The 16,557-nt window shown below is 39.5% G+C and overlaps 1 protein-coding gene across 2 annotated transcripts; it reads right to left on the bottom strand.

The window, feature by feature from the left end:
• Positions 1–1,998: 1,998 nt before the first annotated feature.
• Positions 1,999–16,469, bottom strand: TFB2M (transcription factor B2, mitochondrial). 2 transcript variants are annotated; one of them, XM_049830843.1, is made up of 8 exons: positions 16,138–16,469; positions 15,055–15,143; positions 14,343–14,496; positions 13,795–13,943; positions 12,100–12,189; positions 9,458–9,520; positions 7,986–8,137; positions 1,999–6,561 (listed from the first exon to the last, which is right to left on the bottom strand). In XM_049830843.1, exons 1-8 carry the CDS (start codon positions 16,466–16,468, stop codon positions 6,375–6,377), a joined length of 1,215 nt encoding a protein of 404 aa, XP_049686800.1. In that variant the 5' UTR covers position 16,469; the 3' UTR covers positions 1,999–6,374. The 2 variants fall into 2 exon arrangements, with proteins under 2 accessions (XP_049686800.1, XP_049686801.1); XM_049830844.1 differs by lacking the exon at positions 9,458–9,520.
• Between the last annotated feature and the right edge of the window lie 88 nt (positions 16,470–16,557).

The raw sequence follows: 16,557 nt of genomic DNA, 5'->3' as shown, positions 1-16,557 counted from the left end.
TTGAATCATCCTCTCAAAGAACACTGAGAGACAGACCTAACAGTTCTGCAAAACAGCTTTTCATTTCTAAAACATACTCAGTTTTGTTCTCAGTAATCATTATTTCAGTCTGCAACTGTTTTCATCCAGGTTGCAACAGGGTCATCAGAAATGGCAATACGCATATCCAGAATACTGCTCTTGGGAAGAACAAGGTACATCAAGCCACAGGATTCCCACAGAAAAATGTATTTTGACATTCACTTCAATGCTGCAGTGACATAACTCATTACCAAAAGAAGTGACAGCAATCTGGCTGTCAGCTAAATAGTTACAAACATTACTTTGCTTTTCTTTAGTTCTCATAGCAAATTTTTAAAAAGTGTTCAATTACAGTGATATTGTGAGATCCTGAAGAATTATCTTTAACAGTTATTAAAATATTAAACAACTACCTCTATATTTGGCTCGTATGCTTTACTCCTTCACCTATTCAATCTTCTGCATTTCCCTGTCTATGCTGTTTTATTGAGTTTCTAAGCAGGCATTGCCCAAAACCTATAACATAAACCCAATAATAACAGAAGTTAATGTCTATCTCTTGGGTGGATAAATTTAAGAGATGAATGGTCAAACAATATAAAAAAAGCATGAACTTCAAGTCCTACCCATGAACTGAAAAAAGTACACTCGGGGAAGAGCTAATACAGATATACAATACCAGATGTAGCTTTCATTATTTTCTCAGTTTTGCAAGTCAGGTTTTCTCCCTCACATGTCCCATAACACAACAAAATCTCACAAAGTACAACAATGTGTCTGAGGGAACTACAGTCTTCTTTCACACACACACACACACATACAAAAAAAATATAAATCACAACCTTAGAGCGCCCAGCTACTTTAGCAAAACCCCTAGTATGAATGCCTGAAAAAGGGGGCTTTCATCAGCTTGACATTAAGTTATACAGTAAAATACCCCACCGAAGACCAAGAACAACTTTTGGCTGACATGAGAACATAATTGGAGTAATAGAGGATTTTCTAGTGAAGCTTTTAAACACAGCATAAACATTTTCATTGATGCAGTGTTGGTTATTTCAACGTTTGTAAGAAGAGCCTGGAAAGCTGATTTTGGATATCTACATCTACAGTTTATAGACTGCTCTGCCTAGGAGGGCCACTCAACACAGTCTTTGAGCAATGGTGATCAACTGAACACCCAACTAAGAGGTTTTTGGAAAAGTCAGTCTGAATTTTCTAAAAAGCATAATGATATTATGGCTATATATATTCCAACAAGTAGTCATTTAGCCCTTGACTATATTTGGTTGAATTATCCCTGTTATTAGTATGGGGGTTTTATATGACCAAGTCATCCACTGACCTAGACAGGTCAGACTTCCCAACAGCTATTTGAAATGCATGACACATTCCGGACAGAAGCAGCTGTCAAGGGATGTAATGGAGGCACCTTTGTGGGAAATACCACTTAATTGTAGCTGATGCTGCTGAGTTAGTCATACTTCCTTACTGCCAGTAGATGAGACACTGTAGTGGAAGTTTAGCGCTATCTCAAGACAGCATGTTTTACAACATAAATTTACAGAAAGAATTGCAGTAATGAAATAATCCAGATTCTGCTCTTTAGTCATAAACGTGCAATATCCATTCCAACCAACACAGCACAAAACTGATTTTTTCTGGGAGCAAAATATGGCTCAAAACACAAAATGTTAAATTCTGGATTAGTACAAAGTCTATGTCACTAATGGCGTAGAATAGCTATCAAATAATTAGTAGAAAGCTTCTAAGCACAGCTAGATCTTTTATGAACACATAGGAATGGATCACTTGATGAGGTCACTTCATTTCCAGTGCTGGTGTGCTAGTTAAAAATTGATACTAAAATGTAAAATTAAAAAAAAAACTCACTAGAGAAGCATTTTAAGCACAAATTAATAATAAATTTCACTCACAGTTACATAGATTTTACCTGTTGATTTTTTTACTACAAACTTTACAAAAACTTTCCACTTTTCTTTTTTTTTCTACTGATAAGACAAGGGGTAATGGCTTTAAACTGAAAGAGGGTAGATTTAGATTAAATATTAGGAAGAAATTCTCTGCTGTGAGGGTGGTGAGGCACTGGAACAGGTTGCCCAGAGAGGTTGTGGATGCCCCATCCCTGGAAGTGTTCAAGGCCAGGTTGGATGGGGCTTTGAGCAGCCTGGTCTAGTGGAAGGTGTCCCTGCCCATGGCAGGAGGGTTGGAATTAGATGATCTTTAAGGTCCCTTCCAACCCAAACCACTCTATGATTCTATGATTTTATTTGAGTCTTCCCTGCCTCAAACACATTCATTTCCTTCAGATGGCAGAAACAAGCTTCTGAAATTCATCAGCATAATTTCTTAGTTGTTTGTCAATTCAGTGTCTTATCAATAGGATCAACTACAAGTTGGTCAACTGTTAAAGTCTTGCTTACATGATGAGTAACTGACTGTCCCATTAACCCCAATTTCCCTTGGGCTTTGTACACTTGTTGTGTGTAGTGTTCCATCAGCTGGGGACAGCCAGTGTGTCTATTTTTAGCAGTGACATGTTAAACAGCATACATGAGGAAAGACGCAGTAACTGTTGAGCAAGGATGCAATGTGAGTGCATAAATATCTCCTACTGACTTGTATCCTTTCTGGAAACGTTGTTATTTCCATTTTCTCAGTGTTCACAGAAGAAAGGTACAGCTTTGCTAATTAAAGGCTTGCAAAGCTTAGATGGAGTTTTCTATCCACAGCCCCACAGATTGCATTTAGCCTGCCAGAACAATTAATTCAACGCGTTTCTCAGGTTCTTCCTATCACACACATCTTAAACTACAACACACAATCTGCTTCTCAAGTTTTATGTTGATATTTTTATCAACATTATCATTATTACCCGCAAGGCTAAACTGTAATTAAAATGTCCATGCTGAGCAAGCCTAGTAGCCAGTATATACAAATTCCACCTTAACAACCCCTTATCACATCATCTACCATGTTAATTAGAACAATGTCACAAACCCTTCCTTCTTCTGGATCAAAAGCAAACTATAGAATCCAACTTGACTGATCTCCTAATTCCAAGTGGCAAAATTTCTTAACTGGGCATCGTAAGGACCAAGCTTCTTTCTATTTCTATTTGTGTTCGCTATAATTTTAATATACTTAAATAGCAAAACTTTAGGCAATTGCCATCACAGTCACGTAATTTTCTTTTACAGGCAGATGGATAGCACAAACGATGAGGGCCATTAGAAAAGACCTAGCACTTCTGAAGTTACAATCAATATACAAACTATGATATATTGGTGCTTTAATATAGCATGCCAAAAGCCATTTTCTTGGCAACTGCTATAAGAAACAGTATTTGAAGACTGGGAACAATACTTAAGGATTATACTTGATAAATATATCATGCGTGGTTCATGTTTTACATGTTCATGAATTAAATTGGTCGGGGGGAGGGGGGGGGGGGGGGGCAGGGCACGGAGAAAGAAGGGGAAAAAAAAGAAACCACAACCCCACGGCCTGGAAATAATTGAAGGAATATGCTATACTGCGGATCTTCTACTAAGTAATTTGCATGTTGTAACCTTCATCTTATCCAAGATCACAGATTCAAAGACAGGAAAACACAGGAAGAAATAAATCTGCCCAAAAGCTTACAGCTAATCAATGTAATTTTTAAAATCTATTCTTTTGTATCTTATATATAAATATTGTCATAACACAAAACTATGTAAAAATAACATGAATTGCGCAACACTTTCAAATGTTGGTGCTAGTTTCAAAATACTTATTATTACTTACTATATCTGGCACACTAACTCACTTGCTTGCAAATGAATGCACTTTCAGAAATAGGAAACTTTGTTATCCCACCATGATGGAAAAGTAGTTCCTGTAAATCTTTTGGTCTCAAAGTTAGCATAAAGATCTTCTGAGAAGGTCTAGCATATTAAATTTTGAGTGAATTTGCAGTTTTGTTTCATCTTTGAATAGCATTTTTGAGGGTTATTAAACTGTAAATATTAACCTAAATTTATATACTGCTTTCCTAGTTGCAAGTTCTGTCTTTGCATTTACATGAATCAATAATAAGTGAAGAGATGTTGGCTCCATTTTCCATCAACATATCGAGGGATATGGCAAAGGCAGATACGCAAAGGAAAGGAACACAAGTAGTACAGGGTTGGTGAAAAATCATAACAAAAATGCGTGAGAAGCCTTTATATACAATTTAAAATTTCAGTGAAAGTTTGCATTCAACATTATCCTACAGAAGCTGTAAACCTGCAACAGTAGGAAGTACTGAGTGGATAGCATCAATTAATCAAATCCATAGACTTATTTCAATTTCACTCCCTCCTATTTATTCACATGCATCAGTAATTTTCACTTTTTTTTCTATCTCTTCCATCAATACGAAAACCATTTTTACAATGACAGCCATTGTTCTCTTCATTTCACATTTGTGATCAGGGCTAAACATATTGCTTAGACTTAATGGCAGAGTTCTGGTTAGCATTAAATCTCCTCATTTCAAGTCCCCAGTTACAAAACATTCCTTCCACTTACAGAATCCGGCTGTTACCTTGGGAGTCTCTGCATTAGCTCAGCAAATGCTCTCTTCCAACAGCATAAAAAAAAATTCACAGCACATGATTTTCTTTTTTTCAGTTCATGTTTGAAATGTTATCAGCAACACAGTTAAAATATAGATAGTGGTGGTCTTATATTTTATGCATTGAATACTTCTCCTGGTATGTTGATGTAAGACATCTTGATGCAACAAGAGCAAGGTATTTGATTCAAGGTGATAGTGGTGGTGGGGAGCGATCAGCCCAGGAGACACTGCATTCTTGTAGACCAATAGATAAGACCGTTACCATCTACTGAGACTGAAAAAAAGTGAAATTGCTTCTGTTAATGCAAGTTTGCCATTCATGGTCAATCTATAATGCAAATTATCTGAAACAGTAAGGGATGTAAACAGAAATCAAGCCTCAAATCTTCACAACCTACACCAGAACACCAGTAATGCTCTGAGACAGATTGCAAATTAAACCTCAGCCTTTCCAGTAGTTTCATCATAACATTACAAAGTCTTATCAGCAGCTTAAACAGATAACTGCAGCCTAGATAGCAGAGTGAACTGAGGCTGCTTGAAGTCAGCTTTTTGTCTGCAGCCAGACCTGCAGGAGAAGACAGAGATGAATGCTTGTCACATCTATACCTCACACTATGCTTACGATACACAATTCTGCGCTTGCATTGTTTCAGTCACTGCTGTTTTCCAAAGCCTGAAAATAGCTCAGCCTTTACCAAAAAGGTATTTTAGTAACTCGTGCTCTGCTAAAAAAGCATGGTTTTGGCCATAGCTCTTCCCAGAGGAGATAGCATAGAACGTCAAATCAGTACAGCCTGCCAGCACTAGCAGACAACAAGAGAACAGTTACATGGTAAGACAGGAAGAGAAACTAGGAAGAGGTTGCATTATGGAGTACTATGGCTAAAAAGAAAATTTTAATAGTATATGGTTGTGAAGTAAGTTATTTTGTACATATAATACACATTAAACAATACATAGTCATAAAGGTTGCAGGTAAGATTATTCCCCCCCCACACCACCCAGATTGTTTATATAGCACTGCATGTTCTGGTGACTTTATTTTTAGACCTAAAATAAGATAAAGGCTATATGCATATAGGTGTTCATGTATTATAAACTAGAACAGGCTGCCCAGTGTTCTTTTCAAATTTTCAAAAGAAAGAATTTATGACTTTTTTCTCCAGAGATATAACAATCTTTAGTGAAAAAAACCCAACTCTCATTACCTTGTCTTCTATTAACCTACTGCTATTGATTTATTAATATTATGTTGACTTTAGAATGCAAGGTTTTTAAGTCAGGAGAAAATATAACAGATTCAGTGGTTGTAAAGACCTGTGTATTCCGGGAATCTGTGAAAGGGCATTCAAATCACTGAGCACTAAAATACAAACCACACAAATAACCATATTTGGTCTGATTTTTTTTTTTCAAATGTTGTAAATATACAGCAGTGTAACAAGAAGTTCCATTTAAGTGGTACATCCAAAAGCAGCAGGTCACTAATATGGTCCTGGAAAAGATGCAAGTTTGTTCATTCTAGATAAGACTGTGACCAATTAACTGTGAAGCCGTTACGTTCATCCTGTGTAGAAGGGGTCTTGTTACTTGCTAAATTTATTTTCCTGTTTGGACAGGAAATCATCTCGCTAGCAGTATCTCCGATTTTATTTAAATCATTTCTTATCAAAGTAATCTTCCAGAAGCAAAGGTGATCTTCCAAAAGACAGCAGCTTTAGATTTATAAGTTTATGTTCCTTATACTGTCCAAGACTTCATTATGGAACCAGGTTTCAGTAAACATATTAGAGTTCTGCAAGGCCTCGAAAAGACGCCTATAGTCTTCTGGGTATAAGTTACGTGCTTCAGCATTGTCTGGAATTTCTAGCTCTCTCAGTAATTTGCCACCATTGTCCAAGCTCCATGAACTGAAACAAATACACACACACACAAAAATAATCATGGGAGCATTTCTTTCTGTGAAAAATTAAAGAGCAAGAAACAGTATCTGAAGGTCTATTTCACTCTTTTTAGCTTCTAGAAGTTAACATCTTCCTACAACACAAGTTCTTTTCAATCCATACTGCAAACAGGAAGAAAACTCTGCTAATAAGACATATAAATACCAAATAAAGTCCCCAGCAGACATAGACAATACCAAACCACATAAGCCTCCTCATTAGAGGGTGGGTGCCCTCCCTCCTTCCTCCACCCCAACTGCGTAAGTCAGTAACAGGCATTACAGCATACAAAGGGGTTATTCTTCAATGTCTGGGAAATTAAAGCCAAGGTCATCTTCAGAGGATGATTCAGCATAGCATGAGTTAGTATGGCTTATACCTCCCAGGTATTTTCTTCTATATATAAACAGATGTATCCACTGTCTCTCCATCTACATCATTGCTATGAAAGCTAGACCTTTTAAAAATGTGCATGTACATTAACTATTTCCCAGATAACAAAAGGGTGTATAAATACACAGAAGATGCACATGAGAAGCGTTCAAGGTTAGCTCCACTTCCTGACTGAAGAATCAAGGGGACATTAGGTACCACCACTGAGATTTAAGAAAGAAAACCATTAAGGCTCTTTGCACTTGTCTTTGCTAAATGAGTTACTGGAAATTATTAGCTGCTTTTTTCTTCCTGGAAATTAAATTCTATAAACTACTACCAGCAAATGAGAAAGATCTTAATTATTTTCATTAAGAAGTTGAAGTCAATGCTTTCCAGACTGCAGACATTTCCTATTTATGGGAAATGGAAGTCTACTAATCATAAAGCAAAGTGAATAGCTCCAATGTAATACCAAAAAGAATAATTAAAGAGAGTTGCGTAATTGGCAAATAAGTCTAAAGCCTAATTTTTTAATTAGATAACAGAAAGCCACTTGAGGACATCCCCACTCCACCTTTGATAACCTTCAGCTGTTTTCACTAGTGTTACTTTGATGTCTGTTATAAACTCAAACTCTTTTTCAGCTTTTCATTTCTATACCTGCACAAGTCTTGGTGACTTTTATATTATGTCTGTAAAGTGAATGAAAACTTCTTGTAGATACATGACCTCATCTCCATGGGAGGTACAGACAATTACTGCACATCTACATTCTACATACTTGTCAACCTTCCTGTCAAACCTCAAGTTTTTATCATCTGTGAATACAGGCCAGGAACAGTCCCCAAAATGTTGTATTGTGGGTTGCAAAAATGAAATCATCTATTCTACATGTAGATAATTTATTTATTAAAAAAAAAGGCAGCTGTATTTCAGCTGCACATAAATACTCCTTTGAGAACATATTTTAATATTCTATATTTCTCTAAAGTAGAAAAACTATAATTCTTTCTTACTTTAATTTATCAGTAAGTCTAGACCTAGGTCTAGCAAGACACTGTTTCACCATGAAAATAAAGGTAGATGAATTTGTGGGCTTCAAGCCTCCTGTAAATAGATTTTGCTGAGGAGTCAGTCGTACCAAACATAAATGGTCATTTGGCAGCCACTGCAAGAAAAACAAAACAAGTCACTGAGAAGTCATTTTTAAGACAGTGTCTGTCTTTAGCTAAGAGAAAGCATTTCATCTGTGCCACCAGTAATATTTCTTAAAGAGTTTTAGAAGTCTTAACAAGATGACTTATTTGGAAGCTGAGGCGTTAAAATTCTGTTCTATAATGAAGATGCTTTACCTCCCCCACCCCTCAAACAGGAAAGGAAATGGAAAACACAACAGACCTACTATCACTTTGGGTTTATTTTTAGTTTTTAAGACTGAACTTTCTTAGTTGAAATAGACAATACAGGCTTGATGTGAGTTCTCAAGAGATTATATGGCCTATAGTATTCCTACTATGCAAGGTATCAGATCAGATCATTTCAACTACCTACCTGCCTTTTGTACATAAAGATGGAATTATTTGAGTGTAACACTAAGACAATACTGCAACTTGAGGATTTTATGAAATTGGGAGGGAGTGGAATCTTTTAACTGAAATTAATGTGCTTCTGTATCGGCAGCAATGGATATATCATCCAATAGATCTCACATCTGTACTTCTCCTAAGGCTGTCACAATACATCTTACATAATCCACCTGATATGCCTCTCTACATGGCTTTACAGCAACACACCTAAGTGTGTAAGGCATACCCAGTCACTTAGACTTACTTATAGTCATTTATATTGTGCAGTAACATCTCAAACAACACTCAATATACTACCGTAGCAGTTTCCTGAGGAAGGTAAAACCAAATGTTAAGTAAACATGCTTTTATATTATTGGTATTAAATAGAAATATATTATACAAAAGAACATCATTACTTCTCTAAAAGAGAAAAGTAAAGAACTTTATACAAGGTATTTTTCCACTTCTCAAATTTAAGGTTTTGAGACTCGCGCTTTTCAGCAGCTAACTAGCACATGGAATCTACACTGGACAAGTGAATGACCACTGTAATCAAAATGAGCAGTGTACTGATTGTGCTATTAATTGTGGTAACACTTGCATTGTTCAAGCAGGTAGATGTGACCCTGTCAGTAACTTCTTTTGAAAAAGACTTTACCTGTTCATATTCCTTTATGCTGTTTATTCACTTCATTTTTTCCATCATAGACAATAAAGATACTAGTTTATTTCAGTTTCTAAGCTAATAGCAATTCTTCACCCCACTTCTGATGCATCTACATGCTGCCTCTAAATTTTAATCAGAAGGACACTTCTTAAAAAATACATGTATAAATGCTGTTATGAAGTTATTTTAACCTTTAATTAAAAGTGGTTTAGCTGCATCTCCAAAAGGAGAAAAGTGCACACAATGATCTTACCGTGCTTTTTGGTACTGCCTGTCCCCCATTTTTCAAATTAGTTAAAAATGATGACCAAGGTTCCTATGAGAGGGAGCAAATACATTACAGAATTAAAGTGATAGAATAGAATAAAATAGAACAGAATGGAACAGAACATTTCAGTTGGAAGGGACCTACAATGATCATCTAGTCCAACTGCCTGACCAATTCAGGGCTGACCAAAAGTTAAAGCATGTTATCAATGGCATTGTCCAAATGCCTCTTAAACACTGTCAGGCTTGGGGCACTGACCACCTCTCTAGGAAGCCTGTTCCAGTGTTTGACCACCCTCTTGGTAAAGAAATGATTCCTAATGTCCAGTCTAAGCCTCCCCTGGTGCAGCTTTGAACCATTCCCATACATCCTATCACTGGATACCAGGGAGAAGACATCAGCACCTCTCTCTCCACTTCCCTTCCTCAGGAAGCTGTAGAGAGCAATGAGGTCGCCTCTCAGCCTCCTTTGCTCCAAACTAGACAAGCCCAAAGTCCTCAGCTGCTCCTCATAAGACATTCCTTCCAGCCCTTTCACCAGCTTTGTTGCCCTCCTCTGGATGCATTCAAGGACCTTTACATCCTTTTTAAATTGTGGGGCCCGGAACTGCACATGGTATTCAAGGTGAGGCTGCACCAATGCTGAACACAGCAGGATGATTACCTCTTTTGACCAGCTGGTTATACTGTGTTTGATGCCCCACCCAGGATGTGGTTTGCCCCCCTGGCTGTCATGGCACACTGCTGACTCCTATTGAGCCTGCTGTCAGCCAGTCCCCCATATCCCTTTCTGCAGGGCTGCTTGCCAGCCACTCCTCTCCCAATTTATACTTGTGCCCAGCATTACTCCATCCTAGGTGCAGAATCCAGTATTTAGACTTGTTAAATTTCATCCCATTAGTCATTGCCCAATGCTCCAATCTATCTAGATCCCTCTGCGAGACATCTTGTTCCTCAAGAGAATCAACAGCACCTCCCAGTTTGGTATCATCATCAAACTTGCTAATGGTGCATTCAACTCCTGCATCCAGATGGTTGATAAATATATTGAACTGGAACGACTCTAGAATTGAACCCTGAGGAACACCGTTGGTGACCAGTCACGAGCCAGATGTAGCCCCATTCACTACAGCCCTTTGAGCCCTGCTGTTCAGCCAGTTCTCCACCCAGCACACCATGAACCTGCTCATCCTGCAGTTGGACAGCTTGTCCAGAAGGATGCTGTAAGGAACAGTATCAGAAGCCTTACTAAAATCCAGAAAAACTATATCTACCACCTTCTCTTTATCCACTAGGCAGGTGATCTTATCATAGAAGGATATCAAATTAGTTAAGCAGGACTTTCCCTTTGTGAACCCATCTTGACTGTGTCTGATGATTGCATTAGCCTCTAAATGCCTTTCAGTAGTACCCAGTATAATCTTCTCCATAATTTTTCCAGGTACTGAGGTTAGACTAACAGGTCAGTAGTTCCCTGGGTCTTCCCTCAAACCCTTCTTATAGATTGAAATAACATTGGCTAGCTTCCAGTAAGCGGGGACCTCCCCAGACTCCCAAGACCTTTGGTAGATGATCGAGCGGGGTGCTGCCATAACATCCGCTAGCCCGTTCAGTACTCTGGGATGAATCCCATCAGGCCCCATGGACTTGTGAACATTCAGCTGATACAGTTGGTCCCTTACAATTTCAGTGTCCACAAATGGAAAGTCACTGTTCCCACACTCGTGTTCTTCTGACTCAGGGGACCAGGCAGCCCAAGGTCTATCAGTATTATTAAAGACTGAGGCAAAAAAGGCATTAAATGCCTCTGCTTTTTTTCATTTCTATTAGTCAGATGACCATCTTCAACAAGTATCTTATTCTTCAACTCCTTAATATTTACCTTAATACATACCTCGTGGCATAAGGTATTTGGAAGACAATAGATAGAGAAACTTGATTTTAGATTAGGGAAACATTTAAACTATGAAAGTAGGTTACTTGAAAAACAGAGCACAAAGATAAATCTAAAAAGCATAAAGTAAGTGAAAGTTCATGGCCATGTGCTCATGGGGGGGGGGGGGGGGGTTAGGCAACATAAAAAAAATTTCAAGAACTAAACCATAGCATGTTTGACAAGGTAGGGTAGTTATTGACTAGCAGGAGAAGCAGGCCTGCTTGGAACGTAAAGGCACCAAGACTTAAAAAAAAAATTCTACTGAACACAGCTCAGGAAGTCAAAAGCATACATGACTGCAAAATGCTGAGGACATAACAAAGAGCAGACTAAGACAGATTGGAAGAGCAGCCTTCTAGCCTCACACAACCCTTAGCAAGATGGAAAAGACTTACCTGTTGCACAAACATCTCTTTCATATCTACCAGCTTCTGAGAATAAATGTTTTTGACTACAGTGGCTTGTACTGAAAATACTGACATCATAGTTAATAATGATGCTGATTAAGTGAAAGTTTTACACAAAACATGACTGTTTCAGGTTTTTACATCCAGAAGTTTTCAATAGGTCTCCAACTAATTCAAATGTCAAATTAGCTTTCAATTAGTTTACGATAGTGAAACACTATAAACCCTTTCTAAAAACATGTCCATAGCATTTGACTATGTCAGCTGGTACAAAAAAAAACTTACCATGTGCAATAGCTGAATTTCACATCCTACTTGCCAAAGTATAGTAAGCGCTTGGTAAGCCCTCACTTCCCCAGGCTTTGCTGTTAATACCTAACAAAATGGCAAAGAAAGAGCTTTTTTGTTGCAAAACTAAGATTGCTTCTTTATCTAAGCAAAATCCTTATATATATATAATGAGTAGTAAGAAATTCATAATTAAGTCTAAAATTCCAAGGTGAAGTTACATTAGGCCTCAAATACATACTTCGTGCTATTTTAATACATCTTGTCAGAACATATGATTAGAAGACATTATGACAGTCTAAGTATTTCTTTGCAGCAGTTATTTGGATATCTGAACTGTGCAGGAATTTCCAGCTTATACTTTCTGGTCCTTTTTAAGGCAGAGAAGTTTCACACAGAAGAGAAACAGATCATATTTTGTATAAAAACCATAACATGGGCAAAGTTATTAGGTCACATTGATAAGATAATATTCCCAATAAGACACACAGGAAGAGTAAGCAAAATATCAGGTAACCTCACTGAACATTAAACAGCTTGTGCAGTCATCATCCTGATCAATGTAACAGATCGGACAACTCTCAGGGTAAGAAAAAAAGAAAAAGTTGTGTTTTTTCTCAAACAGGGCAAGTAGTAGTAAATAGTAGCAGGAAGATTTAACTTCTCATAATAGATTTAGAGAGCCTTGTCATATGATCAACCAAAAAAAACACCCACCACCAAACAAACAACGCCCAAACCAAAAAGGAACCAACAGTGCCCACTAAAAGAAGGTTCCAATTGCTTTTACTTAGGTATACAGCTCTCATTTTACAGGGTTCACAATAAAACCAGAAAACTTGGTGAAGAAAACAGTGACTGCATTAAATGAATAGGCTGCCCACTATTTACTCAAAAATCTGGCCATTAAAAACATACCATTTAAGTGGATATTTCAGTGGGGGCCAACCTGTCATTTCACAGAAGAATATACTTAAGACTTTTAATTTTTTTCAGTAGGGTGTTAGACACAACACAGGTTGTGTAAGCACACCTGGAAGTCTTCGCTTACTTCATGTAATTAAAGGTTTGCAGCTCTGTATGAACCTCACAGTTTCGCAGAAAGGAGTACACTTGAACTATAAGTACAGTTCCAGAGGTTTGGGACAGCGTAAATTAGGAACGCATAACCCAGAAAGCTGCTCTGCACCTTGGTGTACAGAACCTTAATAAAAAGGTGTGTAAATCACTCATATTTTGCCTCAGTTGTTTTCAGTACTGCGTACAAAAGTGGATCAAGAGGACAATGCACCTGAGTATGGTATTTAGTAACTCTCAATCCTCTTCACAAGGCATTTTGAATTCAGTCTTCATTGGCTATTACCTGCAACTAGTAAGCAATTTTGTTGCAAAAGCACATTACAGAATTTAAGCACCTCACAAGTTACAATGGAAAGCAGCTAGCCTGCTGCTGCATATCCTTCTCAAGGACCAGTCTTCACATTTGTAAGATTTGTGGTTATGTGACAACAGAATGTTTCTCAACAGTGCTACTACTGCATAAAGAGAACAAGTAGGAAACAGACGCGACTTAAAAATTCTGCCAGAAAAAATAAATTCACTAGCAAAAACATTAACTATACAATATAAATGTTTTTGTGTTCTGTGAAGCACTACTTATTCTTTACTACCTGTAAAACCTCTTACACATACCTTGTACTCTTTTTCACTTATAAAGATGTTGAGTTCTACTCTTCCATATCTGTATATGGAACTGCATTCATACAGGGCAAAAAGAAGCCTCCAAAGCGTGTTCCTTTCCTTTTCTTCTGGTAAGATTCCAAAAATTTTCAGAGGTACATCTGTTTCAATAGTGTGTAAAAGTATCTTTAAAATTTTGCAGTATGTACTAGACAATCTCATTAATGCTAATGTCTAAACTACAAACAACTGAGAAAAGAAACTGTCAGCCCATGTTGTTCAATAACCTAATACAATTCAAGCTTTAGTCAAAGCTTAGCCCAGTTTGCATTAGACTAAACCTTTATTAAAGGCAAGCAAACACCTGAGATTTCATATTTCCACAAGGGTTTTTTAAAGCTATCAAGAACCTAGATAAGCTGAAATGTAGGAAATGGCATCCATTAATCCAGCATATATATTAAATAGAATATACACCTCAAGCAAATCCCAAAGATTTTGCCAAACTGCCTATGCACCCTTCAAATGTATTTGTAACGTGTTTGATCAGATACACATACCTGCCCTCCAAGGAACTGCTGCTACACCCATGGTTTCAAAAAGTTTGTCAGAACACACAGCAGGTGGTTTCACTGTTCCAGTCACCAAAGGATCCAGTCTGAAGAAGTCACCATAAATTACCTTTAATTGTCCATCCAGGCTATTCTCTAGGGACTGAATAAAATTAGTTTCAGCTGAAGAAATCTGGGTGCAGTAACCTGTCTTGCAAAACACCCAACCCAAACAAAAAAAATATGTTCAAGCACTGCCTAAAATTGTTACCCAGTTAACAAGAGTCAAATCTCAGAGCTGCTTCTTACAGCTGATAAAAAGAATAGCTTCCTTCATTGTGCAGGACATTTTGACATTTTCGTGCTGTTCAACTGGAGCTTTAAAACACATTCTTAAATTAGTAACATGTTCTGCAATGTTTTGCAAAAAAAGCTATACTCAACTAAGCAAACCACTGCATTTAATGATTTGCAACTGGAATTCTTCATATACACAGACAGAATGCCTTTTATACACATTTTAAGTCAGGTGAGATCCAAACCTCTACTGCTGAACATGCAACGTAAAACCAAACAATACGTACTATTATTAAGTGTTATTTCAGATGTTACAAGTAACGATCACTAGCTAATTCCTTTTTGATCCAATAGTTATTAAACACTTGTAAGTTATTTTTTCCCCTTTAAGTTTTAGAAATGTGCTATCAAATCAAAAGTGTACCTCTAAGTTTGGAAGGAAAGCTGAGTTGCTTTCCAGAGCTACCACTCTAACACCTGCATTGAGCAGAGTTCGGGTCAAGATTCCAGGACCTGAAGGGGGAAAAAAAAAATAAAATTAAAAAGCACTTTTTTTCTAAGTGATTTCCTTTAGTGATTTACCAACACAACACTTGGGACATACCACCTTCAACAGGAGATAAATTGTGTTTGTTTAAACACACTTCAAAACAAGAGTTAGAAAAAAAGATTTACATGCAGCCTGTCTGAGATTGCTGTGAATTACACTAAGCACAGCATTACAGTCAGATAGGGAGGAACGTTAGTGTTTCAAATGTTTCTAGTGCTATTTCCTCTGCCAGCTGAAATCTACCTTGAAACCTTACCTGTATGATCTCTACAAATAAAATACCCTCTGCAGAAATGTAAAAAAATATTAAGTAACTGCAGAGGGCTAGCTGCATAATGGCCCACAGTCTTAGGCGTGCATTTGCTGACAAGAGATAAAGTTCACCTACAAAACCAAGAATATTACCGGGACAGAAATTTACATCTTTACTACCTCTACAGCAAAGTTTTAACACCAGCGACTCAAGTCTCCAGGCTAAGCACTCGCTCATTCCCTGCAAAGCTCTGTGTAAACGGACCCCCGTCGCCACCTGCCCCAGGCATACCGCAGTGCCGCGGCACACACGCGGACTTGCCGGTCGCCAACGCCCGCCCAGGAGGACCCTAGGGGGGCGTCCGGCGTAGCCCCCCCAGCACGGATCCCGTCCCGGAGGGCCCGGGCAGCGCCGCCGCAGAACGGAGCCGCCACCCCCGCCCGAAACCCCGGGCGAGGAAAGGTCCCGTTCCCCTCTCTCGGCACCACCACCTCTCCGCGGCCCCCGAAGAGCAGGGTCGGGCGCCCGATACCGCCGGTGGCGAGGGCGGCAGCTGACGCTGACGCCGCAAGGTCACTGGGGCACGCCGAGCAGCGCCGCGTCCCGGCTGTCCCGGGGACGGCTCAGCCCCGGAGAGGCCCACCGCCGGAGGGCAGCGGGAAGGCGGGTAGAGAAAGGACGGTCGGAGCCTCGGGTTAGCTTACCGGGCGCGCACTCGAGCAGGACGAGCCGGGGATCGGGACTAGCTCCGCCCTGCAGGCAACGCTGCACAGTGCGCGCTAACTGCGGGCAGGCGATGAAGCGGCGGAGCGGAGCTCTGATCCGCTGCAGCTGCTGCGCCTGCTGCACCAGCCGTTCCGCCTCCGCCGCCTCCGGCACCCGCAGGCCCGGGCTCGGCCACTGCCCCGCCGCCCGCCTCGCCGTCGCCCAGCACGGCCGCAGCCCGCACAGCAGCGGCCGCAGCCCCGCCGCCAGAGCCGCCGCCAGGAGACGGCGGCAGCCCGGAGCGCCCGGCGGGGCCCGGCCCGCCAGCATCACCGCGCCGCCACCGACCCACGCTAGACAGCACCGGGAGCGCGATCCCCGCGGCAACGGGAGCGTCACTTCCGCCTCTCCCCGGCCTC

Source organism: Accipiter gentilis, chromosome 28, assembly GCF_929443795.1.
Source record: "Accipiter gentilis chromosome 28, bAccGen1.1, whole genome shotgun sequence".
Lineage (NCBI taxonomy): Eukaryota > Metazoa > Chordata > Aves > Accipitriformes > Accipitridae > Astur > Astur gentilis.
The sequence above is the reverse complement of the archived record's forward strand: the minus strand, read 5'-3'. Positions and strand labels throughout refer to the sequence as shown.